This window comes from Petaurus breviceps, unplaced genomic scaffold (genome assembly GCF_028583685.1).
Source record: "Petaurus breviceps papuanus isolate PSGF00001 unplaced genomic scaffold, PetGlider_PUasm1.0 350, whole genome shotgun sequence".
In the NCBI taxonomy this organism is placed as follows: Eukaryota; Metazoa; Chordata; class Mammalia; order Diprotodontia; family Petauridae; genus Petaurus; species Petaurus breviceps.
Window position 1 is genome coordinate 1,720,064 of NW_027186199.1, and position 27,326 is coordinate 1,747,389.

Consider the following 27,326-nt stretch of genomic DNA (forward strand, 5'->3'; position numbering starts at 1 on the left):
TGGATCATAGAATTATTGGATGGGGTAAAGTGTAATCACACTGGAAAGGTAAGAGACAGGTTGTAGAGGACTTTAAGTGCCAAGTAGAGGATTTTATATTTGGTGTCAGAGGTAATAGGAAGCCATTGGAGTTTATTGAGGTGTGTGTGTGTGCGTGTTGGGGGAGGTGACACAGACATACACTTTTGGAAAATCTCTTCGGCAGTTGGGTGGAGGATTACAGTAGGGGAAAGCTTGAGTCAGGGATACTGACCAAGAAGCAATTTCATTCAGTCATTTTTCAGTAGTGTCTAATTGTTCATGACCCCACTTGGGGTTTTTTTGGCAGAGATTCTGGAGTGGTATACCATTTCCTTCTCCAGCTTATTTTATACATGAGGAAATTGAGGCAAACAGTTAAGTGACTTGCCCAGCGTCACATAGCTAGCATCTGAAGCTTGGATATGTCTTCCTGACTTCAGGTGCAGTGGTTTCTCCACTGCACCCCCTAGCTGCCCCCATTTCAGTAATTCAGACAAAAGGTGATCTTAGAAGTAGGATGGCTTTAGACATTCTGAAATCCCAGTTACCCTGGATTCTTAACTATAGTTAAAATGAAATTGACAGTGTTGACTTTCAAACTCCCAAGTGGTGAAGCCTCAACACTCTTAGTAATGTCTGAAATTTCAACATTCCCTGCTCAGTCTTCTGGATGACTGTTTCCCAGGTGTACCTGAGTGCCTTTTTAGGTAAATGTTTTCCAGCATACTACTTTCAAATTCACTGAGGAAAGAAGGAAATCACCTTACTAATTGCCTTCTGGCTTCTTGCTGGCAAACCAGACTAGGGCTCTTTGGTCCAGTGCTTCAGCAGACTGATCACCAGATAGTCAAAGGCCAGGTTCTGCCTCTGGCATCTTCCTTCCAAGAATATTATTGATCCAGGGGTGAGGGTACTGGCGTGAGGTCTCCAATACAGCTGTCAGTGACCATCCCTTCTTGAGCTCATGATACTCCAACTCTACCGCTTGGATCTCCTGGTTCTTCTGGTATCTTCTCCTTACAACCCTCAAACCTCTTGTCAAATGCTCCTCTCCCCTCCCCATAGTGTTCTAGTATAGCCACTACAAGCAAGTTATAGCTGGAGACGTAAAACAAAAAGAGAGTCCTGGTAAGTTGGACTTCAAAGGCAAGACCCAAGGGAATCGATGCCTGAAATTCTTTGATTCCATGAAGGCCTCTAATGCAAAAGCTTGCAAATATAGAGTATAAAAGAAAGTAGAAAATAGATATAGATGGCAGCCCTGCACTTGGGACCTAAACTAGAATAATACCTTGCTTTTCTAATCCTGCAGGTGAAGCCAAATAATGTCATTATTGTGCTGCTGTGAGAGCTGGCATGGCTCCTACAAGCCCATCAAGTTTGACAGCTGCCTAGCTGTTGAAAAGGGGGGATGAAGTAGTTACTAATCTTTGCTGGATAGCTTTAACCTGGAGATCAATAAAATGCATAAAGCAACTGGTTTTATGTTAAATGTCCTGAATAGTTTCAGCTCTCCACTTCCCTCTTTTCTTAGCTGCCTAGAGATGGCAGAAAAATGGAAAGGGAAACAAGCCCCTGCCCAAGTAGAGATTTCATTAATGAAGTGGTTCTTAAACTCTTTGGTCCTGGGACCCTTTATACTCTTAAAATTATTGAGATTCCTAAAGAGCTTTTGTTATGTGGGCTATTTCTACAGATATTTACCATATTAAAATTTAAAATTTTTAAATATTAGGATGAAAATAGTTTTGATCTCACAGACCTCCCCCTGAAAGAATCTTGGGCATCCCTCTGGGGATCCCCAGATTGCACTTCAAGATTCACTGTATTAAAACAACAAATTACATAAAAGCTATGGTAGAAAGGCATTGTAGAGCAAGAATTTTGAGGAATTCCCTGAACCAGAGGACAAAGCATATGTTGGAGAGCATTTAGCAATCAATGGAGAGAGAAATTAGTGCAATTTTGGTGAAACTATACTTACTACAGGGCACCTGGCTAGAAGGAGGAAGTACATGATCTGTTTGGGAACCAGAATCACCACCCTGGCAGTAATAACAAACAATTCATGTCTGTCTTATGCTTTCAGATTTTCAAAATGATTTCTTCACAATGATCCTGTAAAGTAAATATTACAAAGATTGTTTGGATAATACATTTTGTGTATGAGGAAAGTGAGGCTCAGAAATGTTAAATCACTTTTTCCAGTCAGACAACCCTCACGTTTAAGAGTGAACTGGGATTCAAACTCAAATCTCACCTGACCTCAAAACCAATACCCTTCCCACTACATCATTCTGCCTTTCAGAATCCCAGGATGTAGAAATCGGGGGTGAGAATAAACTCGAGTGTATTTAAAGATAGCGTCCAGATTGCTAAAACTCATAAGGAATTGAGGCTGGTCAAGGGCTAAGGTCAGAGTTGGGTAGGGGAAGGGTAGCTATGTTGAATAAAAGAGGAAGGTCAAAGAAAGGATGATTGCTGCTCTGGATGGTGATAATGGATGATGAGATAATGCAAACTTGTTCAACTCCTTATATTTTGCCTCCATTATTTTTCTGCCAAGAAGAATGGTCTTTGAACTGGAAAGGACAGAACAAAAATAGCTAATAGGGATTTGATACCCAAGATAAGTTGGAAGATATTAAGAGTCCCTACATGCCTTGGGGAGAGGTTCAGTTGACCAGAATCTCATAACTACTTTCTAACATACTGAAAAAAACATAAGATTTGGTTACTGAGCCACTATCAATGATCTTTTCAAGACTGGGGAGAAGTAAAAGGTGTTGTAAAAGTAAAAAGGTTTGAAGAAGGATAAATGTATATGGCTTCCAAGAAGGGGGGAATAAAATGGGCCTCTATAAACTATAGGCCAGTGACCTTGATTTTAACTCCCTGAAGAACTCTAGATTGAATTACATACCTTCTTTGACATCAGAGGCTGGGTTTTTTTTTTCTGTCTTTATATTCCCAGTGCCTAGCACAGTGCCCTCTAACACATGATAAATGTGCTTTAATAAATGCTTGTTGGATTGGATTAGCTTGGGTTGATTAGTGAAGATCTTAAAGAGAAAGTACATTATCAAGGTCTTGCTATGTGCTGTCAGTGTGTCCATGGATTTTCCTGAGCTGTTTTTACAAGGGAAGGCTTGCTGGGGAGGAGAAAGGGTTATATATATGGAAATTATTATGATGTGAAAACAAAGGGAATCAATAAAACTTAAAAAAAAAAACCACCTGCTAGTTCATGCCAGACAAACATCATTTCCTTCTTTGACAGAGTTACTAAACTGGTAGATCAAGGTTGGGATATGGAAATTTTAGCAAAGCATTTTACAAAACCTTTTATAATATCTTTGTGGTAAAGACTGAAAGATGTGGACTAGACAATTAAGTTAGATTCAGAACTGGTTAAATTATTGAGTTCAAAGAGTAATTATTGAGAGTTCCATGTCAACTTTGAAAGAGTTGGAGTGCTCCAGGAATCTGAGTTTGACCCTGCACTGTAACATTTTTATCAATGACTTGCATAGCATCCCTTCTGGGACTACTCCCCCAACTCCCACTGGCACCCAAATTCTCAGGTTGGGTTCTGTAGGTAGGCTACTACCTTTAGGTTATAGGTATGCCTACAAAAACAAAACAAAACACACACAACCCTATGGCTCACAAGCCCCCACTGGTATGCTTACCTTTAATAATCAGCCAGTAGACATAATTAGCTCAAAGCAAAGGCACTTAATAAAATGGCACACTATCTACAAACACAACATATAAATAATCCCTCATAAACCAGGGGCACACTGTCTGACACACACACACACATACACACAATCAGTAAGAAGAGTGGACACAGAGTATACTGGTAGTGAAGCATATGAGGAAGACATGTGGCCAAGGCAATTCACATCTCTGGTACTGCTAGGTACTGATACCCTTTTTCTTCTCAGGCTATGGTAGGATTTTAGCTCTTAGATCTTAGATCTAGAAGGGACCTCAAGAATCCTAACCTAATCTCATCTAAACCCCTCATTTTACAAATGAAGAAACTAAGAACCAGGGATTTAATTAAGTGACTTGCCCAAGCTCACATAGGAAGTATCAGAGCTGGGATTTGAAATGAGGTTCTTCTCTGACTTCAGTACTTTCCCCACTGTACCATGAAGAAGCAAGACCTGAGGTCAGGTGTTCCGAGTTCTAAGTCAAACCCTCTCTCTACTAGACTGTTGCCACTCCATGTGACCTTAAGCTGCATCAATGAAGACATCAAGTTCAGAATTAGAGAAGTGATATTCCCACTGTTTTTCTTACCACCACATTTTAGGAAGGACATTGGCAAACTGGTATGTTCCCAGAAGACGGTATCCAAGATAGTGAGAGAAAGAGAAACTAGGTTGTAAAATCGTAAAGCAGGATGGTGTTCCACTCACATGAACATTTGCTTTCCTTTGGCACTGAGGTGAAAGTGGGACCTGAATATTTTGTTGAGGGTATGATCTCTGCAGAAGCCACCAGATGGCATTCTGAGCTCAAACTGCTCCAGCTCCCCACCCCTGGGTGAGCATTTATAAAACTTGCCTGGGTCTCCATGATTTTCAGCTTTTCCCCTAAATACCCTGGTTTGTTCTCTTCTAGTCTAAGGGGTATGAATATATTCCAAACAATAATCTATATCTTATTTAGCTCATTGCTGCCACATCCCATTCGGATTCAGGTGATCAGAAAGGATTTTTTTCATTAATATATAGATTACAGTACATTTTACTAAAGCAGAATTGAAAAAAGTTAGAAGTCTGGAACAGTGGAGCCAGAAGGTCCTGGGGAGAGCCTGAAATCTCAGCTTCCTCAGACTCTCTAGTACAGCAGTGCTTCCCCACGCCTAATAAGTTGTTAAATCTCAACTTTCTCCACGCAGTCTTCTGGACAGATGTTTCTCAGGAACAGCTGAGGGAAAGCAATCTCAAGAACACCACTTTCAAAAATTTCATGGGGAAGGAAAAAAAATAACCTCAAAGCCATCCAACTCGTGGCCAGCAAACCAGACAAAAGTTGTTTAATCCAGTGCTTCAGCAGGCATCAATTCTGAAGTCAGATCATGTGGCAATGGTGCTCAGGAAAAAGATTAGGGTTGTATATATAGATCTGGGAAATCATGTGATTAGAAAACATAGTTAAATCCTTGGTAGCTGATGAGATCACCATGAAAGACAGTACAGAGGCAAAAGAGGAGAGGGTCCAAGAAAGCCTTGAGGGACACCAACACCCCTTCCCCCCATTACTGGGGGCATGACCTAGAGGAAGAGCCAGCAATGGATACTGAGACTGAGGAGTGGTCAGATTGGTAGGAAGAGAACCAGGAGAGAGAGTCCCGTCACAAAAAAACCTAGAAAGGAGAAATATCCAAGAGAATGAGGACTGAGGAAAGGCCATAATCAAGTCAATTAAGCACTCATTAGTGCATTTTCAGTTGAACACTAGATTGCAGGGGGTTTAGAACCAAGCTAGTACGGACAGTTTTCTCAACGAGTTTAACAGAAAATGTGAGAAAAGATATAGAGTGGTAGCAAGTGAGGATGGAAGGCTCAAGTGAAGATTTTTAAAGAATTGGACAGACATGAGCATGCTTGTAAGCAGCGAGGAAGAAGCCGATAGATAGGAAGAGTTTGAAGATTAGAGCAGGGATGAGAGAGGAGACAATGTTCTGTAAGAGGGGATGTCTTGTAAAAGGGCATGCTTGCATTGTCAAGGAGGGTCACTTCTTCATGCGAGACAGGGGTGGAGGAAGAAATATTGAGAGATGTCTCAATAATATGGAAAGAAGAGCAGAGAAGAAAGTGCTTTCTATGAATGGCCTCATTTTTTTGTGTGTGAAATCTGCAGTAAGATCCTCAGAGGAGAGACTGGGGGTATCAGGTCCATGAGAGTCTTGAGGAGGGATGAAAAGGCTTGGAATATCAACTGTGGCAAGTGGGTTATTGAATCAAATTAGATGTGAAAGGATTATCTAGCTGCAATGAGGACACAATTGAGTATAAATGTGTAGTAGGTACAGTCAGCATGGTTCCATGATTTCTTCTTAACTCTTAACAGTAGCATATGAATGGGACAAAGGAGGCTGATGGTGGCAGTAATCTAAGGATGAGGCTTGGCAAAATGTAGTCAGTAAGAGTATAAGGGAGCAAAGAATTCAAGGGTAGAGGAAATTGTAGAGTTGAACACATAATCAAGATTAGGGAAGATAGCCAGTGCAGAGTTGGTGGCCTGGGAGAAAACTGAGGAGTGGAGGGATTAAGTAAGGGTTACGACGAAGAATAGAATTACAGGTCATCAGGCGGAGGGAAAGGTGGAATGTTAAAATGATCAGATAAAGGAATTTATCCATCCATGAACATGGAGGTGGAACACTTGTGTGTAATGACAAGATCAAGGCTAAGATCTCTGTGTAGCTGAGGTAGAGTGGAGGAATAGGTCATGAGAACTAAGCAGTTTGAGGAACTGGTAAGTTAGGGTAGTTAAGAGAGCATCACTATGTATACTGAAGTCCTTTAGTATGAGAATAGGACTCAGGGTAGAGAGAAAGACTGTGATCCAGGACTGAACTCATTAAAAATGGAAGAACAGTGTCCTTTGGGGTCAGTAGAGAAAGGCCACCCAGATGTGGTTTGAGTGACAGATTTGGATTGTGTGAACCTCAAAGGAGGAGCCTGCTGAGTGACAGTGGTTGAGGGAGAGTCTAAACGTGGCAATGAGGGGCAAAGAATATTCAGAGTCCCCAACCACCACCAATGAATGAAAGTCCAACTGGAAAAGTCATTGTCATCAGAAAGAAACCGTGTCTTGGTGGGAGCCAGAAAATGGAAGGACAAGGAAAGAAAAAAGTTTATGATAAAAACAAATGTGTTAAGTATGGAGCAGACATTCTATAAAAAACAGTGGGAGAGGGACAGAGAGATCTGGCTTGGAAATAGAGGGAGGAGGTGGGGAACAAGGTTTGTATACCCAGGACTGAGGGTTCAGAATCACCGAGATAGGTGAGAATCTGGAGTGGGGGTGGGGGAGCATGCTAACCATTGGTGAATGAGCAGAAGCGGACTATCAGTGGTTAGAAGTCTGTTGAGGCAGGCAGGTAAATAGAAGGTTCAACAACCTCCTTCAAGGTCCAACCTCCTGGTAGGCGCTGGTGATGTGTCCTGTGAGGTACCATGAGGCCTGCCTGCTGTGAGACAGAGGTATGGCCAAGGGGAGGCTAACCTTGCAGTCAAGCCCAATAGCAAGGACAGAAGCTGGACAAGTTAGGGCAGTTTTTCTTAATCTGGGACTAAGGTAGGGTGCTGGGAAGGCTTTGGGACAAGCCTGAAACCTTCTACAAAAACTAAGCCAGGAGGCACAAGTCTGTGATCCTGTACTTGGCAGGAACTGAGGCTATCTGTAAGCTAGTAAGGCTGCAGGCTGTCCCTGTAGGGATCATTCCCAAACATGATCCACTCTGCGCCCCTTTTGACTCCATTCAATTCTGGGCCCATTTCATTATGTACCTGCAGAATCTGTTCCAGAAACATTTTCCAATAGACTCACTCAATGGGCTACTCATTCAACACAGTGTCATAATTTGCACAATGTGCAATTTTTAGCCACTTTTTTCCAGAGTAGAAATGAGGTAATGGAATGAAAGACTCAGAGTTTGAGATTAAAGATAGAGATGTAGACTTGGGAGTTGTCCCTATTCAGAGGTGAGTTGAAGCCCTAAAAAGGATTTTCAAAATGGAAGCAGGCCCTGGGTGTGAGCTGAGGAACTATGGGCATAGGAGAATGGAGATGTAGGGCAGACCCAAGAATGGGGCTTAGACATTGGTGGTCATTGCAGAGTAGAATGTGGAGTGGGAGAAAGTCTGAAAAAGGTTTGGTGTGGTCACATCAGGACTAGTTGCGTCAGCTAGGGTAAGGGTATACCTGAAAAATGGGGGTCAGGACAAGCCAGAGGGCCATGAGTCAGAAGCCATGCAGAAAGACCTGGCCATATGAAGGCAAGAACAGGAAAATCAGTAGGGTGTCTTGAAGGCCAAGGGACTTAGCCTAGAGGGAGAGAATAGGGGGGAGGTGGTAAAGTGAGTAGAGACACTGCTAAACCCTCCCTCTCTCCTCTCCCACCCCACCCCCACTCCACCCAAATGTACATAACTCTGGCCTTCCCTCTCTTTCTGCCAGTGAAGGGACGAACCAACCTGAAGATTAATGAGAAGTTCCTGGCTCCAGATGGGACCCCTGACCCCCCTCACAAAACCTTGTCTCGGAGCTGCTCTGCCTCTAACCTCAGCCTTTCTAGCAGCGCCTCAGCCCCCAACAGCCCCCAGGCCCGAAAGGTGAGATTGATGGGTGGTAGGCAGGAAGGCATCTGGATAGTCAGGTTAGTTTTTCCTCTGGGATCCCTTGACCCCATTGTCTCCTGTCACCAAGGTCCCAGTGGTAGCTCCCTGCCCATGGCCATTGACACACACCTACCCCAAGCAGGGGGTGGAGAGGGAGGGAAGGTAGCACCCAGAACTGTTAAGGGCAAGGGGACATGAGGGTGAGGCCAAGACACCGGTGCCAGCTCTTTTCTCTTCTCTCTTACAGTCAGTGCTTCGGAGAACCCGGTCTGGGGACAGAGCACCACGTCCCTTCAGCACCACACTGCTCACCAGTAGCACTGATAGCAAGCCCAGAGCAGCCATAGAGGTATCGGTGGAAAGCAAGCCTATCCTGGTACCTGTAGTCACAGGGCAGGTACCTGACTCAGAAAGCACAGAGAAAGCACTAGAAGCTTCTCAGAGCACACCAGAGGAGTTAGAACATGTGCCAGAGAAAGCAAAAGAGCAGAAAACAGAGGAGATACAGCAGGCATCAAAGAAAGAGCAGACCCTGGAGAGCAAAGATCGGGCACCAGAGGAAACAGAGAGGGCAGGTGGGAAAGGGACAGCAGGGGCACAGGAAGGCACAGGACAGGAGCTGGAGAAAGAAGCACCAAAGGAATTGAAGGAGATAAAGCAGGTACTAGAGGCAGAGTGGGCACCAGAGGACGCAGAGCAGGAACCAAGGTGGAGAGAAAGGACACTGGAGGAGACAGAGCAGGAACCAAAGGGGAGATCAAAGGCACTGGAGGAGAGAGAGAATCTACAAGAGGAAGAGACAGAGCAGGCACAGATGGGTACAGAGTGGGTTCCAGGATGGAAGGAGAGGGTGCTGGAAGGGACAAAGCAGGGATCTAAGGAAGAGACAAAAGGGGTGGTGAAGGAAGCTCTAGAAGATTCACTAGAGGAGACAGAAAGGACAAAGCAGGCAGCAGAGGGCACAGAGTGGGCAGCAGAGCAGACAGAGAGGGCAGCAGAGGGCACAGAGTGGGCAGCAGGGCAGACAGAGAAGACAGCAGAGGACATAGAGTGGGCACCAGGACAGACAGAGCAAGAGCTGGAGGGGAAAAAGCAGGTACCAGAACAGAGAAAGAGCGAACCAGAGGAGAGCAAGCAGGGACTGGAGGACACAAGAAAATAGCCCAGGCAGAGCTGAGTTGTGGACTAATTTGGAGGTCGATTGCTGAGGGGAAGGAGCCCAGGGCTTTTAGGGCTGAGGGTAAGGGTAGTGGGGGTGGGGAGATGGGGCCACACCTATCCCTCCCTCCCCACCCCATCCCCATCCCCTAGTTCCAGGGCAGATGTTCCTGCTCCGGCCGTGCAGGTGGACGGGACCGGGGCGGGGCACTGAGAGGCCTTGGGCTGGGGGAGTCTGCCAGGCGTGCCCAGCTCTAGGGAGGCTGGACGTCGGTGCGTTCACCTGTTTCTGCGTGTGCCCTGTAACAACAACAGAAGAGCCCTGTCTACCAGCAGCCCTGCCCTCAGGAGCTTAGGTCTCCCGCTACCCTCACACCTCAGCAATAAAGTTTTATATAAAAACTAATTACTCTCCTGTGGCAGTCCTTATCTCCCAGCCCTCTCCTCCCCCTTCCCCCTTCCCTAACGCAAAGTTTAAACCGCCCAGAATTTCCCTGGCAAACTAGATTCAAATGTTTCTTTCCCCGAGGGAGGGGGCCAGTCGGGGGAGAAGGGAAGAGGAAGAACGAGAACCTGGATCTACCCCCACCATTCTTCAGCTAGGCTACAACACGCCCACCCCCACCCCAGTACCTGCCAGAGGGGGAGGACCAGGCTACCTAGAGCTGAGAGTTGGAGGAAACCGAGTAGGGTAGGGGTCCTTGAGCTGGCCATTCTAGTCTGGTGGTTCATCCGTTCAGTACTGAGGTCCTAGGCAACCAGTTTACTTAGGGCCAGCTCCCTAGAACGACCCTTCAGACTCCAGGGTCCTGACATAGAGTGATGATTGGATGGAAATATTCAGATACGAAGTGGTGTAGGTGAAGGCAAGGTGGACCCGGGGTCCCTTTGCTGCCATCCCCGGCCCCTACTCACGTAAGCCCTTTAGGGACTGGAGTCCTGGAAAGTACCCCTACACCCCACGGGCCTGAGAGACCAAGAGGGGGGAGGTCAGGCACTGGTCCTCGCCCCGACTCACCTGGGCCATTTCGGGACTGGAGGGTAAGGTTTTGGGAGGAAGAAGGATGGCCCCTACCCAACTCAAGGCCCCTAGCCCCACAGCCACCCTAGGTCAAGGGATGCTACCTTCCTGGCCCTACCTATGTGCCCCCTCCCACTACCACCACATTCCTTTCCTCTGACGTCTGGCGTCGGGAGGGAAGGAGGCTCCCTGGCCCATTGGCTTCCCCCATCCTCAGCAACAGGCCCCACCCCTGCTACTCCCAAAGCGGGCAGCTCGGGTCAGGAGGCGGGGATGGGGGGGGGGGAGGGGCGCCGAGATGGTGTAGGTCCACAATTGTATGTACACACACCGGAATGGCTCAGTGGGAGTCGGGCTGCTCACCCTGGGGGTGGGGAGTGGGGTTAGGAGTCAGAACAGGCTAAATCCTCATCTCTCCTTCAGCCTCAGCGCCGGGTTGGGGGGGAGGGGGGTGGGGTGGCTGTACTGTCCCCTCCCAGCTGTACTTTGTTCCTAGTCACCTTCACCACCCTCACTCCTCTCAGGTATTCCTAACCTTGCGCCCCCCGCCCCAAGCCCTTCAATCCTCTCCCCTCTACACCTCTCTTACACCTGGGAACCCCCAAGCCCAGAAGGGGCTCGAGGCTGGGGAAGGTGGAGTGGGAAGGGCTGGCCAGGGGGAGGAGCCTGCTGCTCTCCGGCCGCTTTAGGGCTGGGAAGGGCTGAAAGGTGCTGGGAGGTGTCAGGTTTAAATGTGTCGAGGTGGGAAGAGAAGCTGACCCGTACCTGAGAGGCTGGCTGAGCTGACACTCATCAAGTCCACAGAAGTCTACAGGTGTGCGCTAAGGGTGTCAGGAGGGCAGGAAACTCTGGTTTCATAATATGGGGTCTTGTCAGAGGGAGGGATACTTAGCTAAGAAATGTTGTGGGACTTGGGCTCCTGAGTTCTGGTACTGAAGAGAGGGAGAGTTAAGGGTAATCTAGTACCCTGGGCTGAAGAACCTGGGAGTGAAGTACCCAGACTCCTGAGCTGAAGAATGAGGACTTTGCAGGGACGGGACGATACTCCTGGGCTAAGAAATAGGGCTGGAATGGAAAATTCATAGGGGATTCCCCTGGAACCTAGGCTCCTGGTTTTAGGAATGGGAAATTGTGGGAGGGTTGAAGAAGGGAGTTGGAGAGTCCCTTACAAGGATTTGAGACTTGTAGCTTGGGGCACCTAATAATGCTTTTCCCTTGTCCCTTTGTTCTGGGAAGGCATTGAACTGAGGAAAGAAATAAAAGTGAATCTCTCGTTGAGTCTAGTCTGGGCTCCTAGCTGTCCCTGGAACCTTCTCAGGCTTGTGTACTTTGGGCAGGGAGGGCGTTGGTTCAAGTGGGTCTAGGATCCCTCAGACCTTACCTAGGGGAAATAGCATTACCAGTTTGGGGGAACCTGAGAGTTCCAGAGTTCCAGTGGCTCCTGCATGTTCAAGGAATGATGGGAGTGTGTCCCTGGATTGAGGGGCTTGTTTGCCAAGGAACAAATCCTAGGAATGAGGGGATTGTATCTTGGAAATAAGGGCAATGTACCCTGGGAATTGAGGAGATGGAATTCTAGAGATGAATTCATTCATCCACTCCTACTTTCCAGGAGTGAATTAGTCATAGAATCTCATTCCCAGGATATATGCATATCCTTCATAAAAATGAAGGGACTGAAAGAGACCTCAGAGGGCAGCTATTCTGATCTAGTACAAAGAATTATGGGTTTCTGACACTAGTCAAATTATTTGTCCACTCTGAGCCTGTTTTCTTATCTGTAAATCAAGGATAATATCCTGATTCAAGGGGAGTTGTGAGAAAAATACTTTGTAAAACCTTGAAAGTGCTCTAAATGACCAAACCATGATTTTTATCTCCAACTAGATGGAAGGTGGGGGGGAACTGTGGAAAGATCACTGGATTTGTTCTCGGAGGGCCTAGGTCCAACCATGGTGACTTTACTCATGTCACCTTGTATAAGTCATTTCCTTTCTCCTAACCTGTTTCCTTATCTGTAAAATGAGAGCATTGGCCATAATGATCTCTCAGGTTCCTTCCAATTCCAAATCTGTTTGTTGTTTCCTTGAGAACTTTTCAATGACAGGGAGTGCCCTCCCTATTGAGGGAGCCCTTCTGGTTAGGAAGTTCATCTTTAAATTTTTGTGGGACTTGCCTCATCTCTGTGAGTAACTCCTTCATGAGTAACTATAGAAGCAAGTGTCCTATGACCTGGGAATATGGTAGGAATGGCTCAGATGTCAGAGATGGGGACACACCGCACCCAGGCCAGGTCCAGGGACCAGGTCCCTCATGGGTACCAGGTTCTGCATCCTCTTCAATGGTCCTCCTGTAATGATGATAACCTGTCCTCCCTTCTCACCCCTCTCATCAGTTGTCTTTCCCAGGTTCAGTCCAGGAAGCTGGAGAGATAGGGGGAGGGTAGGTAGGGGCCACTAGTGGGATGTCCTTGGGCTCATGTTGTTTGTGGGTTTGGGGGCAGGCAGGGGAATCCCTGGGCCTGGGTGTGACATTTGTGTCTTTGTGTAGGGGGATCCCTGACTAGCCTGAGAAGTATGTATGTGGGCATCTCTGGGCCAACCCTGGATATGATATTTGTATCTGTGTGTAGGGGTATTCCTTCCTGGCATGGGAGATATGGGGGAGGAGTGGTCTCTGATCTTAGCCTAGGTGTGTCTGTGTATGTCTGTGGGGGCGGGTGCTTTGAATGAGGATCCTACAAATCCAATTTCTCTTAGTGACCTTAAAGAGTTAGGGGTAGGGGCAGGTGTTGCCTTCTTCTTCCTTGTGCCCAGATGAATTCTGTTGAGTAAGCAAGTATAGCTGGGCTGGCCTCTCTAGACCAAAGAGACCACAATCCTGAAAGGAGAGTGGAGAGAAGGGGACAGAGTCAACTCCATGCAGAGACCTGTATTGGGAGTCAGAAGACCTGGAGATCTTCCAGCTCTGGCCCAACTCACTGGGCAATTTCTTCCCCTCTTGGGGTCTCCTATTTCTCCTCTAGAAATTGAATGGGCTAAACTTAGGTCTCCCACATCCCTTTCAATTCCCACATTCACGGAGTCTGAAGAATTGCAAGGCTTTAAGGAGATGTCAGCCCATCTTACCCCTGGATGCAGGCATAACCCAGAGTCCCTCCCTCCTAGGGTAGTTGTATGGAGCTGTAGTCAAGGAAGGCCCTACCAATATGGTCCCACTGATTTCTGGGGCAGGAGAATGTTTAGCACTCAAATAGGGGCCAGCCTGAAGGGGGAGAGAGGACAAGGGATGTTCCCTGGTTCTCTTCTCAGGTGCCTCCTTTCTGGCATAGATGATCAGAGGATTGGAGGAGAAACCTTACAGCACACCCGTTTTATAGATGAGGAGACAGGCTCAGAAAGAGTGAGTCACAGAAACTCAGAGTAGGAAGGGACATCAGAAATTCCAACTAGTTCAAACTCACACCTGAAAAAGAACCCTCTCTACAACATACCTAAAAAGTATTTGGAGACCTCAAGTGAGGGAAAGGAACCCACCACCTTTCAAGAAAACAAGCTTTTGTCATTAGGAATTGTTTTTACACTGAATCTAAATTAACTTTCCTACAACTCATCCCTCCCTCTCCCCTCCCTTGCTTCTAGTTCCCATAGGTCCCTTGATGCCAACTCCAGGGGCCATGAACTGTGTGTTGATTTTTGGAGCTTTAGACCCCCAGAGTGTTAGAGGAGGTGCTGATCCCCTATTTAATCTGAATGGGGAGATATAGAAGGAGACTCACCCAACTTTCTCCTCTCCCTCCCCTCTCAGAGCCCTACCCATTCCAGGTAAGTCTATCAGTCCATTGATCTCTGCCCATCATTGCAGTGCCAGGGGCTGAAGGAGGGCACTGTTTTCCTTCAGTTTCCTGCCTAAGCTCTGGGCTCCTTGCCCATGGCCACCTCAATACTAGGCAAAGGTCAGGGGGAGGAGGAATTCACTTAGCCTGAAACAGGAATCTTTTCCTGCCATGACCTCAGAGGCCAATGGGCTACATAGCTAGACTTGGAGAGGCTGGGAAGAGGAAGGAGCAGCTATAGTGACTCCAGTGGGTCCTGGGTGCTAGGTCCTAGCCTAATCACTCAACTTGCCTAGACTCCCTTTTTCTGTAGCCCTCCTCTTTTCCTTCCCTTCCTTCTTCCTCTTCTTTCTCCTCCCTTGAGTCCTACCATTAAAGGGCAGGGGGTGGGGATGTCTAGAATATGAATGAAGGGAAAGTAGAAGAGAATCTCTATCTTCCTACCCTCCCTCCTCTGTTTCCCTTCCCCTAGATGCCCAGCCTAGCCCAACCCAGCCCAGTCTAGTGTCAGAAAGTCAGACAGCAGACATGCCTGTGTGCAAAGACTGAAAGTGTATAGGCACTGACAGATTGGTATGAGACTGAGTTTCCAGCCCCTACCTTGACTGCTACTGAATCACTCTGCATACTTCTCCCAGTCCTCACCCTTAGTGCCACCCATCTATAAGGAGGGAGGCCTCTCCTTTTGAGACTGGGCCTCTATGACCTTTGAAAGGCAAGGGGTAGACCAAGCTAAAGCCTCCTTGAGCAGGACTGCCCCAGGGCTTGCTGGCTAAGGGCTGCTTCTTCTGGTACTATGAAACCACCATCAAAGTGCCTCTCCTCATCCTCACTCCCTTACCACCCATGCTTGCCTCAGTTGCCTGCAGTCTAGCTCACTCTCCAGAAACTGCTCTGTCCAAGGTCACCAACTACTTCCGGATTCTCAGTTCCCAGCCTTAACCCATCAGCAGCACATCACTCACCCCTCCCCACTTTTGGGATACTCTTCCCTTGGCTTCAGAGACACTGCTTATTTTTCTTCTATCTCTGGCTGTTCTTTCTCCCCTTCAGACTTTTCTCTCCTCTCTTGCCTCCTAAACACAGATATTCCTAGATACATATGCTTTTAAAGCATGGTCTTAGGAGGTATTACTATATAAATATGTGTGATTTATTAACTAGGCCAACCTTTACCTATCCAGAAATCTTCTCTATGATGTCTGCAACATGAAGTCATCTAGCCTGGGCTGGGTTGGGAAGGAAGACCTCCGGTAATGGGGAGTTCCCTACCTACTGAGGTAATCCATTCAGTTATTGGGCAGGAAAGTTTATGTTGGATCAGTATTTGCCTATCCATAGTTTCTAACCATTACTTCAAATTCTTTCTCCTGGGACTAAGCAGAACAAATGTAATTCTGTTTTCTGAAGACAAGATATCATGTCGTAGATAGGATCATCTATGAATTTAAAGGTGGAAATAACCTCAGAAATAATCTCACACTGCCCCAGACTTTTCTTCTTTAGGCAAAATATCCCTAGTTCCTTCCAATGGTGCATTTGCATTATGGTCCCTAGTCTCTACTTTCCCTTGGTGAATCTTATCCACTCCCACACCTTTAACTCTCACCTCTTCACATGACTCATACATTTCTAGTAATGCTTGGCATGCCTTGTCTACTGTTTCCTTCCTGGTGAAATTCTTCCTGGCATTCAAGGTTCAGCTTGAGAACCACCTCCTTTATAGGTCCCTTTCCAGGGGAAGGAAGGAAGGAAGGAGGGAGGGAGAGAGAGAAAGAAGGAAGGAAGGAAGAGAGGGAGGGAAGGAGAAAGAAAGGGAGAGAAGGAAGCAAGGCAAGGAGGGAGAAAGGAAGGAAGGGTGAGAGGAGGAAGAAAGGAAGGAGGGAGAAAAGGAAGGAAGGAACAGAGGGAGGGAGGGGAAAAGGAAGGAAAAGAGGGAGGGAAGAAAAAAGGAAGGGAGAGAAGGAAGGAAAAGGGAGAAAGAAGGGAAGGAGGGAGAAAAGGAATGAGGGCAGGGAAAAAAGGAAGGAGAGAAGAGAAAAATGAAAAAAGATTCTGTTTTATCCTAGACCCTTTTTCCCCTCTTAGTCCCAACCTAAGTCTAAACCCCTATTCTCCACAACTAATGATGATGATGATGATGATGAAGATAACATTTGTATAGTGCTTACTCTGTGCCAGGCACTGTGCTAAATACTTTGTAATTATCATCTCATTTGATTCTCACAACAGTGCTATTATTTATCTCCATTTTACAGTTGAGAAAACTGAGGCAAACAGAGGTTAAGTGACATATCCAGCTAATAAGTGTCTGAGATGAGACTTGACTCCAGGCCCAGCTCTATCCACTGTGCCACCCAGCTGCTGCTAACTAGTTTAGATCCCATTTTCTAGTCAAATTCCACCCCAAATGCTACTATCCAACCTCACCCTGGCTCATGTGTCAACCTCCAGTCCCCGTTTTTCCCACACACCTCAGACTCCAGCCAGGTGGTCATGATGGTTCCCTAGTGGAACCAGGGGATAGAGCTAGCATGGGGTCATTCTGTGGATCTCTGTGACCATCCTGCCCCTCCCCTCCTGAGCTCCAGGATCATCTCTTCCTTGCCCTCCTCGATGAATTCTTAGAGCATATTGAGAAGCAGGAAACTGGGATGGGAATAGAAACCAGACCACACTAATTATTCTACCAACAAGCATTTATTAAGCACCTACTATATGCGAGGCATTGTGCTGAGCACGGAGGATACTCAGAGAAAGGCAGAAAACAGTCCCTGCCCTCAGGGACTCGTATACTAATGAAGGAGACAACATATACAACAAGACACGTGTAGAGTAGAGGGAAGGCAGTCTCAGAGGGAAAAGCAGCTGGGCAGTTAGGAGAAAAGGGGGATGCTTAGACCACAGAAGAGAAGCCTCAGGGGGTTCATGAGAAATGACTTCAAGGACTGTTGTGAGCAAGAGGGATTGTCCTTGTTCTGCCAGGCCCCAGAGGTTAAAACTAGGAGCAATGGGTAGAAACTGCAAGAAGGTATATTTTGGCTCCATATAAAGAAAAACTCTCCCAATGGTTAGTGCTAGTCAAAAGCAATGAGCTGAATAGAGGCCACCAGGCAGAGGCAGGATGATCAAGGGTCAGAGATGTTGAAGAAGAGATTTCTGTTCAGGGAGGAGTCAGACTAGGGCCCCCTCCCAACCCAGAGACTCTGTGAGATTTTATAATTCCTATAAGAATTAGAGACCAAAGGAAGAAATTTGGGTAAGGCTTCTTTGGAGGGCCACATGCCGGTGACACCTCAAGTCATAAGACCTTTTTTTTGCTTCTCCACCTTTCTAGGAAGTGAGCACTGCTTGAGAGAAGCCCACAGGACATGGACATGGATGTGGGACGTGTCTCAACTGCCACCAGCACTATGAATGGAGACTCAACCATTTCAGTCAATGGCACTGGAACACTTCAAGCCCCCAAGGCTCTGAAGACTGTGCCTGAGGCTGTCCCTCCTCAACCCAGGATGGAGTTTTCTATGCTTTCACACAATGGGGAGACCTATTCCCAGCAGAGAGGCCCCATTGCTGGGGTGTACTTGGAGGCCTCGGCGCAGCCCCTGAGCCTCTATGAAGCCATACAGCGGGGCCTTCTCTCAGCCAAGCTGGGACTGGCTCTTCTTGAAGCCCAGGCAGCTACTGGGGGCCTCATCGACCCCACTCAAGGTCGGCTGCTCCCTGTGGCTGAGGCTGTGAGGCAAGGGCTGGTAGGCCTGGAGCTGAAAGAGAAGCTGCTCACAGCCGAACGAGCCCTCACTGGCTACCCTGACCCCTACGGTCCAGGGAAACTGCCCCTCTTCCAGGCTCTCCACAAGGAAGTTGTGGCCAGGAATTCAGGTCTGAGTTGGCTGGAAGCCCAGCTGGCCACAGGCGGCATAATAGACCCTGCACAGGGAGGTCGTGTCCCACTGGAATTTGCCTACCAGAGGGGCCTCCTGGATGAGGAGACAGGACACAACCTGTCTGACCCCACAGCTGATGGACCTCGGGCCTTCTCTGACCCCAACACACAGGAGCCACTCACCTACCACGAGCTTAGGAGCAGGTGTGTGCTGAGCCCTGCCACAGGGCTGACCCTGCTCCCACTCAAGGTCACCTTCCCGGCCCTGGGAGGGATGGTGAGCAGCGAACAACTTCTGGAGGCTGGCATCCTGCCCAGGGAGGTGTTTGAGGACCTGAGGGAAGGGAGGCTGCTTGTGCCTGAGGTGAAGACCCAGGAAGAAGTACAGCGTTATTTAGAGGGAACAGGCAGTGTGGTTGGTGTCCTCTTGATGTCCACAGGCCAGAGAAGGAGCATCTACCAGGCCCTGAGGGAGCATCTCCTTCCCCCGGGCACTGCGCTTGCCCTCCTCCAGGCTCAGGTTGCTACCTGCTCCCTCATGGACCCTGTCAGTGAAAAGAAACTGGAGCTGGATGAAGCTGTTAGGGCTGGACTCGTGGGGCCTGAGTTCCGGGAGAAACTCTTAGTAGCAGAGCGGGCAGTGACCGGGTACCCAGATCCCTTCAGCAGGGGTCTCATCCCCCTCTTTCAAGCCATGAGAAAGGGGCTGGTACAGAAGGAGATGGCACTACGGCTCCTAGAGGCCCAGCTGGCCACGGGGGGCATCGTGGATCCTGTTAGGAAGCACCGGCTGCCACTGGAGACTGCTTTCCAATGGAACTGTCTGGATAAGGAGACATTTGCCAGTCTCTCCCAACCTACTGGCTTCTTTGACCCCAACACCCAGGAGAACCTCACCTATGCTCAGCTACTAGTCCGCTGTGTCACTGATCCAGAGACTGGCTCCCTCCTCCTGCCCCTCATGGGAGGAGATCACCGTGGGCATTCGGAGAGACGCTGGTTCATTGACCATGCCACTCAGGAGGGCCTGAGGAAGTCCACAGTAGTTGCTACATCAGGGAAACTCAAAGGACAAAGGGTGTCTCTCTGGAAGCTGCTCTTCTCAGATGTTATCCCAGCAGAACAGAGAGCTGCTCTGGCCCATCAGTACCAGGAGGGAGCACTTTCAGCAGAGATGTTGGCATCCCAGCTCAATGCTACCATCGACCAGGCTGCCACTGCTTCCCGGGTCACCTTCGAAGGCCTGAGGGATCATGTGACACCAAAGGAGCTTCTTAAATCAGAGATCATCAATCAAGAACTGTATGAGAAGCTGGAACAGGGACAGACAACAGCACAGGACGTGGGGGGCCTTGACTCCGTCAGGAAGTACCTGCAAGGGACAGGATGCATCAGTGGCCTGCTCCTGCCTGACTCCCAGGAGAAGATCAGTATCTATGAAGCCAGAAGGAAGGGCTACCTGAGACCAGGGACTTCCCTCATTCTTTTGGAGGCCCAGGCAGCCACAGGTTTTGTTATCGACCCAAAAGAGAACAAGAGATACTCTGTGGAGGATGCCCTCCGGGCCAATGTCATTGGACCTGATGTTTATGAAAAGCTACTGTCGGCTGAGAGAGCAGTAACAGGTTACACAGACCCGTACACAGGAGATAGGCTCTCCTTGTTTCAGGCCATGAACAAAGACCTCATTGTTAGGGACCATGGCATCCGCTTGCTGGAGGCCCAGATTGCCACAGGGGGTATCATCGACCCTGTGCACAGCCACCGGGTCCCTGTGGAGGTGGCCTACAAGCGTGGCTACTTTGACCGGACAATGAACCTGATCTTATCTGATCCCTCAGATGACACCAGGGGCTTCTTTGACCCCAATACACACGAGAATCTCACCTACCTGCAGCTGTTGGAAAAGTGTGTGACAGAACCATCCACTGGTCTTTGTCTCTTGCCACTCAGTAGCCGGAAGCCTCAGCTGGTGAATGAAGCCACTCGACAGGCTTTCCAGAGCTCCCTCTTGCTGGTGAAATATGGCAGGTTCAAAGGTGAAAGGGTCTCCGTGTGGGACCTGATCAACTCCGAGTACTTCAGTGAGGGCCAGAGGAGGGAGATTCTGACCCACTACAGGCTGAAGAAGATAACCCTGGAGCAGATTATACGGAGATTAGAGGAAGAGATGAAAAAGTGGGCAGGCATCACCCTGCCTACTCTCCGGGGTCGCATCACTGCCTACCAGCTCCTGGAGTCTCACATCATTGACCATGACCTCCTAGAGAAGGTACTGGAAGGGAGCGTGAGCCCTGAGGAGCTCTTGGAGAAGGAGTCGGTCCGCAGGTACCTCTGTGGCTCGGGTACCATTGGGGGAGTCCTCCTGCAGCCTTCTAACCAGAGGCTTAGTCTCTATGAAGCCATGAAACAGAAACTCTTGAGACCTGGAGTGGCTCTTCCTCTCCTCGAAGCCCAGGCTGCAACTGGCTCCATCATCAACCCTGTGACCAGTGAGAAGCTGTCTGTGGATGATGCTGTGCGAAAGGGACTGGTGGGGCCAGAGCTCTATGAGAAGCTCCATTATGCTGAGGAGGCAGTGACAGGCTTCATGGACCCCTTTACGGGCAAGAAGGTTTCCCTTTTCCAGGCCATGAAGAAAGGTCTGGTCCCTTCTCAGCAGGCTGTGCAGCTCCTAGAGGCCCAGGTAGCTACAGGGGGCATCATTGACCCTACCAGCCACCACCATGTCCCCATGGAAGTGGCAGCCCAGCGGGGTTACATTGATGAGGAGATGGAGAGAACCCTTTCTGGAACCTCCCCTGCCACCATCCAAATGTTCTCCACAGTGGATGGGAGTGAGAGCCTCAGCTATGCTCAGCTTATGGAGAATTGTCAACAGGATACAGCTTCTGGTTGTCATCTGCTGCCCCTGCCCCAAACAGCTGCCCCCATCTCCACAGATGATCAAATTCAACAGGTCTTCCAGGCCACACTGGTGACTGAGAAGGGTATCTCCCTCTGGGACCTGCTCTGCTCTGGGCACTTCACTGAGGAGCACAGGGTGGCCTTCCTGGAAGACTTCCGGCTGGGAAGGATGACAACCCAGGAAATCATAGCTGCCGCTCTTAGGCAAGTAAGAGAGGCCGAGCTGCAGGCGCAGACCCACATCATGCTACCAGGCCTACGGGGGGATGTCCCTGCTGTCTGGCTGCTGGACACAGGAATAATTGACCTGGAGACGCTGGAGGGACTAGTCCAAGGGACACAGTCACCAAGCGAGGTTGCCGAGAGACCAGAGGTGAAGCGGTACTTACAGGGAACAGGATGCATTGCTGGGGTCCAGGTGGAGGGATCCAAGGCCAAGATGAGCATCTACCAGGCCATGAAAAGCAACTTGCTTCCCCCTGGCTTGGGGCTGAGGCTGCTGGAGGCCCAGCTGGCTGCAGGCTCACTTGTCGATCCACAAAACAACAAGAAACTGTCTGTGGAAGAAGCAGTTAAGACTGGTGTGATTGGGGGAGAGCTGAGTGAGCAGCTCATTCAAGTAGAGCAAGCTGCAATTGGGTACAGTGACCCTTATACAGGCAGTACCATCTCTGTCTGGCAGGCTATGGGCAAGGGCCTCATCGACCAGAGTGAGGGCTTCCTCCTTCTGCAAGTGCAGCTGGCTACAGGGGGCGTTGTAGATCCTGTCCACCACCTGCATCTACCCCTGGCAGCTGCCTACAGGCTTGGCTTCTTAGATGAGGAGACAAGTCAAGTTCTAGGCAAGACAACCGGAGATAAGAAGTTTTTCTTTGACCCTAACACCCGTGATAAGGTGACATACCAAGAGTTAAAGGACAGGTGCATCTTGGACTCTGAGACAAACCTGTGGCTGCTCCCACTTTCCCAGAGTGTGGCGTTGGATGTAGATGACCACACCATCATGGCTCTGAAAGCCATGACAGTTCCCGTCAAGGTGGGGAGGTTCAAAGGCCAAATGGTGTCACTGTGGAACCTACTCCACTCTGAGTATGTTAGTGCTGACAAGCAGAAGGAGTTGGTAAACCTGGGTCGCTCAGGAAGGGCTGCGGCCCTACGCCAGGTGGTCATAGATGTCACTGCCCTGATTGAGGACATGGAGAAGAAGACCAAGCAGATCACATTCCCTGGCCTCAGGAAGCAGGTGTCAGCCAATGACCTGTTCAGATCCCAGCTGATTGATAAGAAAACGCTGGATGATCTGAACCAGGGGAAAAAAACAGTGCATGAAGTGACTGAGATGGAGGGTGTGAAGCAATTTTTGAAGGGGAGTAACTTCATAGCTGGAGTCCTCATCCAGGGTACAAAGGAGAGGCTGAGCATCTATGATGCCATGCGGAGGCACATACTGAGGCCTGGTACAGCCCTGGTACTGCTAGAGGCCCAGGCTGCCACCGGCTTTATCATCGACCCTGTACAGAACAGGAAGATGTCTGTAGAGCAAGCGTTATCAGCTGGACTAATTGGAAAGGAAGTGTATGAGAAACTCCTGAGTGCTGAGAAGGCAGTGACTGGCTACGTGGAACCCTACACTAATAAGCAAATCTCCCTCTTTGAAGCCATGAACAAGGGACTCATCTTAAAGTCCCATGCCATTCGCCTTTTAGAGGCCCAGATCGCCACGGGTGGCATCATCGACCCTGTGCACAGCCACCGTGTGCCCGTGGACGTGGCCTACCAGCGTGGCTACTTTGATGAGGAGATGAACCAGATCCTGTCCGACCCCTCAGATGACACCAAGGGCTTCTTTGACCCTAACACTCACGAGAACCTGACCTACCTGCAGCTATTGGAGAGGTGTATTCAAGAGTCAGAGACAGGGCTTTATATGTTGCAGGTAGTCCAGAAAGGAGAGAGCTACATTTATATAGATGAGGCCACAAAACAGCTACTGCGATCCAGGACTACCAAGGTGCATATGGGAAAGTTTGCCAATCAGACCGTTTCCATCTGGGACTTGCTTTCCTCACAGTATTTCACACAGCAGAAAAAGAGAGATTTGGTCAGACAGTTCAAATTGAAGAATCTGCACATAGAGCAACTCTTAGAAATTATCATGAATACAATTGAGGAAAATGAGAAACACAACCAATCAATTAGGGTGAAAGGACTCCATGGGGATGTGACTGCTGCTGAGCTGTTCAACTCTGGGATCATTGATGAGAAAATCCTTGCTGGACTTCCAAAGGGAAAAAAGGCAGCAGAAAAACTTAGCCAACTAGAAGGAGTGAAAAGATACATGGAAGGGACAGGCTGCATCGCTGGAGTGTTGATGCCATTGACAAAGGAGAAAGTAAGTGTTTACGAGGCTATGAGGAGAGAAGTGATGCCCAGGCCAATAGGGATGCAGCTTCTGCAGGCTCAGGCTGCCACAGGCTTCATCATTGACCCTCTGCAGAACCAGAGACTGTCTGTGAATGCAGCTGTGGCTGCAGGGCTGCTAGGTGAGGAGGTCCAGGAGGACCTCCAGGATGCAGAGAAGGCAGTCACTGGCTATAATGACCCAGACACAGGGGAAAAGATCTCCCTCTACAAGGCCATGAAAAAAGGTCTAGTAGAAAAAGAGGAAGCAATGAGGATGCTGGAGGCACAAGTGGCCACAGGGGGTGTAATTGACCCGAGACAGGGACACCGCCTCCCTGTAGACGTGGCCTACCAGCGAGAGTGCTTGGAGCCTGAAACATACAGCTTACTGTCAAATACAAGGCATGGGAGCAAAAGGTTCCAGGATCCAAATACACATGAAAAGGTGAATTATGCAGAGCTCTATTCAAGGTGCCTGAAAGACCAAAACACAGGATTGGCTTTGCTTCCCATAGTAAAGCATGAAATGAATTACAGGCACATTGAAGAAGTCACTGAGAAGGCACTAAAGGCAGAAATAGTGATGGTGGAAAAGGGGAAGTATAAAGGGAGGAAGATGTCAGTGTGGGACCTACTTTGCTCTGAATATGTCACAGAAGAAAGGAAACAGGAATTGGTGAACAGATACAAGGAGAACACATCACAGGCATTGGAAAATATTGTGAAAATAATTTGGGAATTAATCGAGGAAAAAGAAAAGAAGAGGAAGGAGGTATGGTTTAAAGGACTGAGAAAACAAGTAACAGCTTCTGAACTTTTCAAGGCTGATATCATTAATAAGGATATATTGGAAGAACTGGAAAAAGGACGAAAAAAAGTAACAGAAATTACTGAAAAAGAAGGAGTAAAAAGGTATCTTGAAGGGACCAGCTGCATCGCGGGCGTGCTGGTGCCCTCCAAGGCAGACCCAGACAAGCAGGAGAAGATGAGCATCTACCAGGCCATGTGGAAGGGCATCCTGAGGCCCGGCACGGCGCTGGTGCTGCTGGAGGCCCAGGCGGCCACGGGCTTCGTCATCGACCCGCTGGGCAACCAGAAGCTGTCTGTGGAAGAGGCCGTGGCCGCAGGCGTGGTGGGCGGGGAGATCCAGGACAAGCTGCTGTCTGCGGAGAAGGCCGTCACCGGCTACACGGATCCGTACACGGGAGAGCAGATCTCCCTCTTCCAGGCCATGAAGAGGGACCTGATCGTCAAGGACCACGGGGTGAGGCTGCTGGAGGCCCAGATCGCCACGGGCGGCGTCATCGACCCCGTGCACAGCCACCGCGTGCCCGTGGAGGTGGCCTACCAGCGCGGCTACTTTGATGAGGAGATGAACCAGATCCTGTCCGACCCCTCAGATGACACCAAGGGCTTCTTTGACCCCAACACCCACGAGAACCTCACCTACATGCAGCTGCTGCACAGGTGCATCCGCGACCCCGACACCGGCCTCTACATGTTGCAGCTGGCGGAGAAGGGCTCCGCCGTGTCCCAGCTGAGCGAGCAGATGCGCCGCGCCCTGCAGGCCGCCACGGTCACCGTCCACGGGGGCCTCTTCCGGGGCCAGACCGTGTCCGTGTGGGAACTCCTGTTCTGCAGGGACGTGCCCGAGAGCAAGAGGCAGGCGCTGCTGAGGAAGTACCGGGCGGGCACCCTGTCCATCGACGAGCTCACCAGCACCCTCACCAGCCTGGTGATGGAGGCCGGGGACCAGCGTGACGCCGGCACGCGCCGCTCACGGGAACTCACCTCCTCCCGGGAAGGCCTGCGCCCACGCGGCAGGCTGCAGGCCGCCACCATGGAGGTGGAGGTCGGACACCTGAGGGGCCGGAGGGTCCCCGTCTGGGACGTGCTGGTGTCCACCTACGTGACCGAGTTCACCCGGGAGGACCTCCTGACCCAGTACGACTCGGGCGCCCTGCCCCTGCCAGCGCTGACCCGCAGGCTCACCACCATCATCGAAGAGGCGGAAGGGGTGGCCCGTCCGGACGGGCCTAGCAGCAGTGGGTGGCAGGAAGCCCAGACGGGCCCAGGAGGGGCGGATGCGGACACGGAGAACGCCCGCCGCCGCGAGGAAGCTCTCGGGGCCCTGAGGACCGCCACGATGGAGGTGAAGGTCGGACAGCTCAAGGGGCCGAAGGTGCCCGTGTGGGACGTGCTCTTCTCCAAGTACCTGAGCGAGGCCAGGAGGGAGGAGCTCTTGGCCCAGCACGCCTCTGGCGCCCTGACCCTGCAGGCCCTCATCGCCACCCTGACCACCTTCATCGAGGACACGGAGGAGAAGCTCGGCAAGGTGTCTTTCCCGGGCCTGAGGAGGCAGGTGTCGGCCTCCGAGCTGCGCACCTCCAACATCCTGGGCCTGGACACGCTGCGGGAGCTGGCCCAGGGCACCAAGAGCCTGCAGGAGATCACGGAGATGGACTCAGTCAAGAGGTACCTGGAGGGGACCAGCTGCATCGCGGGCGTGCTGGTGCCCTCCAAGGCAGACCCAGACAAGCAGGAGAAGATGAGCATCTACCAGGCCATGTGGAAGGGCATCCTGAGGCCCGGCACGGCGCTGGTGCTGCTGGAGGCCCAGGCGGCCACGGGCTTCGTCATCGACCCGCTGGGCAACCAGAAGCTGTCTGTGGAAGAGGCCGTGGCCGCAGGCGTGGTGGGCGGGGAGATCCAGGACAAGCTGCTGTCTGCGGAGAAGGCCGTCACCGGCTACACGGATCCGTACACGGGAGAGCAGATCTCCCTCTTCCAGGCCATGAAGAGGGACCTGATCGTCAAGGACCACGGGGTGAGGCTGCTGGAGGCCCAGATCGCCACGGGCGGCGTCATCGACCCCGTGCACAGCCACCGCGTGCCCGTGGAGGTGGCCTACCAGCGCGGCTACTTTGATGAGGAGATGAACCAGATCCTGTCCGACCCCTCAGATGACACCAAGGGCTTCTTTGACCCCAACACCCACGAGAACCTCACCTACATGCAGCTGCTGCACAGGTGTACCTTGGATCCTGAGACTGGCTTCTTTTTTCTTCCTCTTAAATAATGATTGTTTTCGCTTATTTTGACACTTTTACTTTAATTTTTTCAATAAAACTCTCCATATGTTTGTTTTCCTTTGTTTTTTATGTTTTCATTCCTTTTTTTTCCATTTACGTCTATATGTATTAACTATTTCATTTTCTCTACACCAGCAATTTTTTTGTGTTTAATATCCTGAAACAACTGCCATCTCAGGTTTCACATTTTCCTTCCCCTTCATTTTCCCTCTTATTTTAAAACTTTCACATTATACTTTTTTTTTTATCATACCCTGCTCTGCCTTTCTATCACTTCATTCATTCACATTTCTGTTATTAAAGTCTCCTTTTCATATCTTTCATTTTTTCCCCAGAAGTAAAGAACGAGCAGGTACTCATTGTTTCTTTTTCCCCTTTTACTCCTTTGATTTTAATGGGAACTGTTCGAAGTTTTGCTAGTGCCCAGATTTAAACAGTGACTCCTTTTCTTATTTTCCAGGCCTTCCCTTACCCACTAGGCACATTTTGTTTGCTCTTCTTCCATCTGTCAAGACATTCCTGTTCTGTCTGATATGAGGAGAAGAATAGTATAAGGACATAGAAATCATGATCCCATTTTCAAGATTTCATTGTTTCATTTTTTAGTTGTTATGTTTAATTTTTCCCTACAAAATGT

General features: G+C 49.5%; 2 protein-coding genes across 3 annotated transcripts in view; both read left to right on the top strand.

Moving 5' to 3' along the window:
• The window catches only part of LOC138168021 (microtubule-actin cross-linking factor 1, isoforms 6/7-like), a 66,607-nt gene extending 56,656 nt beyond the window's left edge, over positions 1-9,951 (top strand). The window contains exons 32-33 of the mRNA XM_069096983.1: positions 8,227-8,381; positions 8,635-9,951. Of these exons, the coding sequence (XP_068953084.1) occupies positions 8,227-8,381; positions 8,635-9,549 (1,070 nt within the window). The 3' untranslated portion in view covers positions 9,550-9,951. The remainder of the gene's footprint in view (positions 1-8,226; positions 8,382-8,634) is intronic.
• A 1,199-nt stretch (positions 9,952-11,150) lies between these two features.
• Positions 11,151-26,743, top strand: EPPK1 (epiplakin 1). Of its 2 annotated transcripts, XM_069097073.1 has the most exons (3): positions 11,151-11,380; positions 15,586-15,681; positions 17,739-26,743. In XM_069097073.1, exon 3 carries the CDS (start codon positions 17,773-17,775, stop codon positions 26,674-26,676), a length of 8,904 nt encoding a protein of 2,967 aa, XP_068953174.1. In that variant the 5' UTR covers positions 11,151-11,380; positions 15,586-15,681; positions 17,739-17,772; the 3' UTR covers positions 26,677-26,743. The 2 variants fall into 2 exon arrangements, with proteins under 2 accessions (XP_068953174.1, XP_068953173.1); XM_069097072.1 differs by lacking the exon at positions 15,586-15,681.
• Positions 26,744-27,326: the final 583 nt, after the last annotated feature.

Bases quoted from the DNA above. Each gene is read 5' to 3' on its own strand.
- EPPK1 (XM_069097073.1), top strand. From the start codon at position 17,773: ATGGACATGGATGTGGGACGTGTCTCAACTGCCACCAGCACTATGAAT.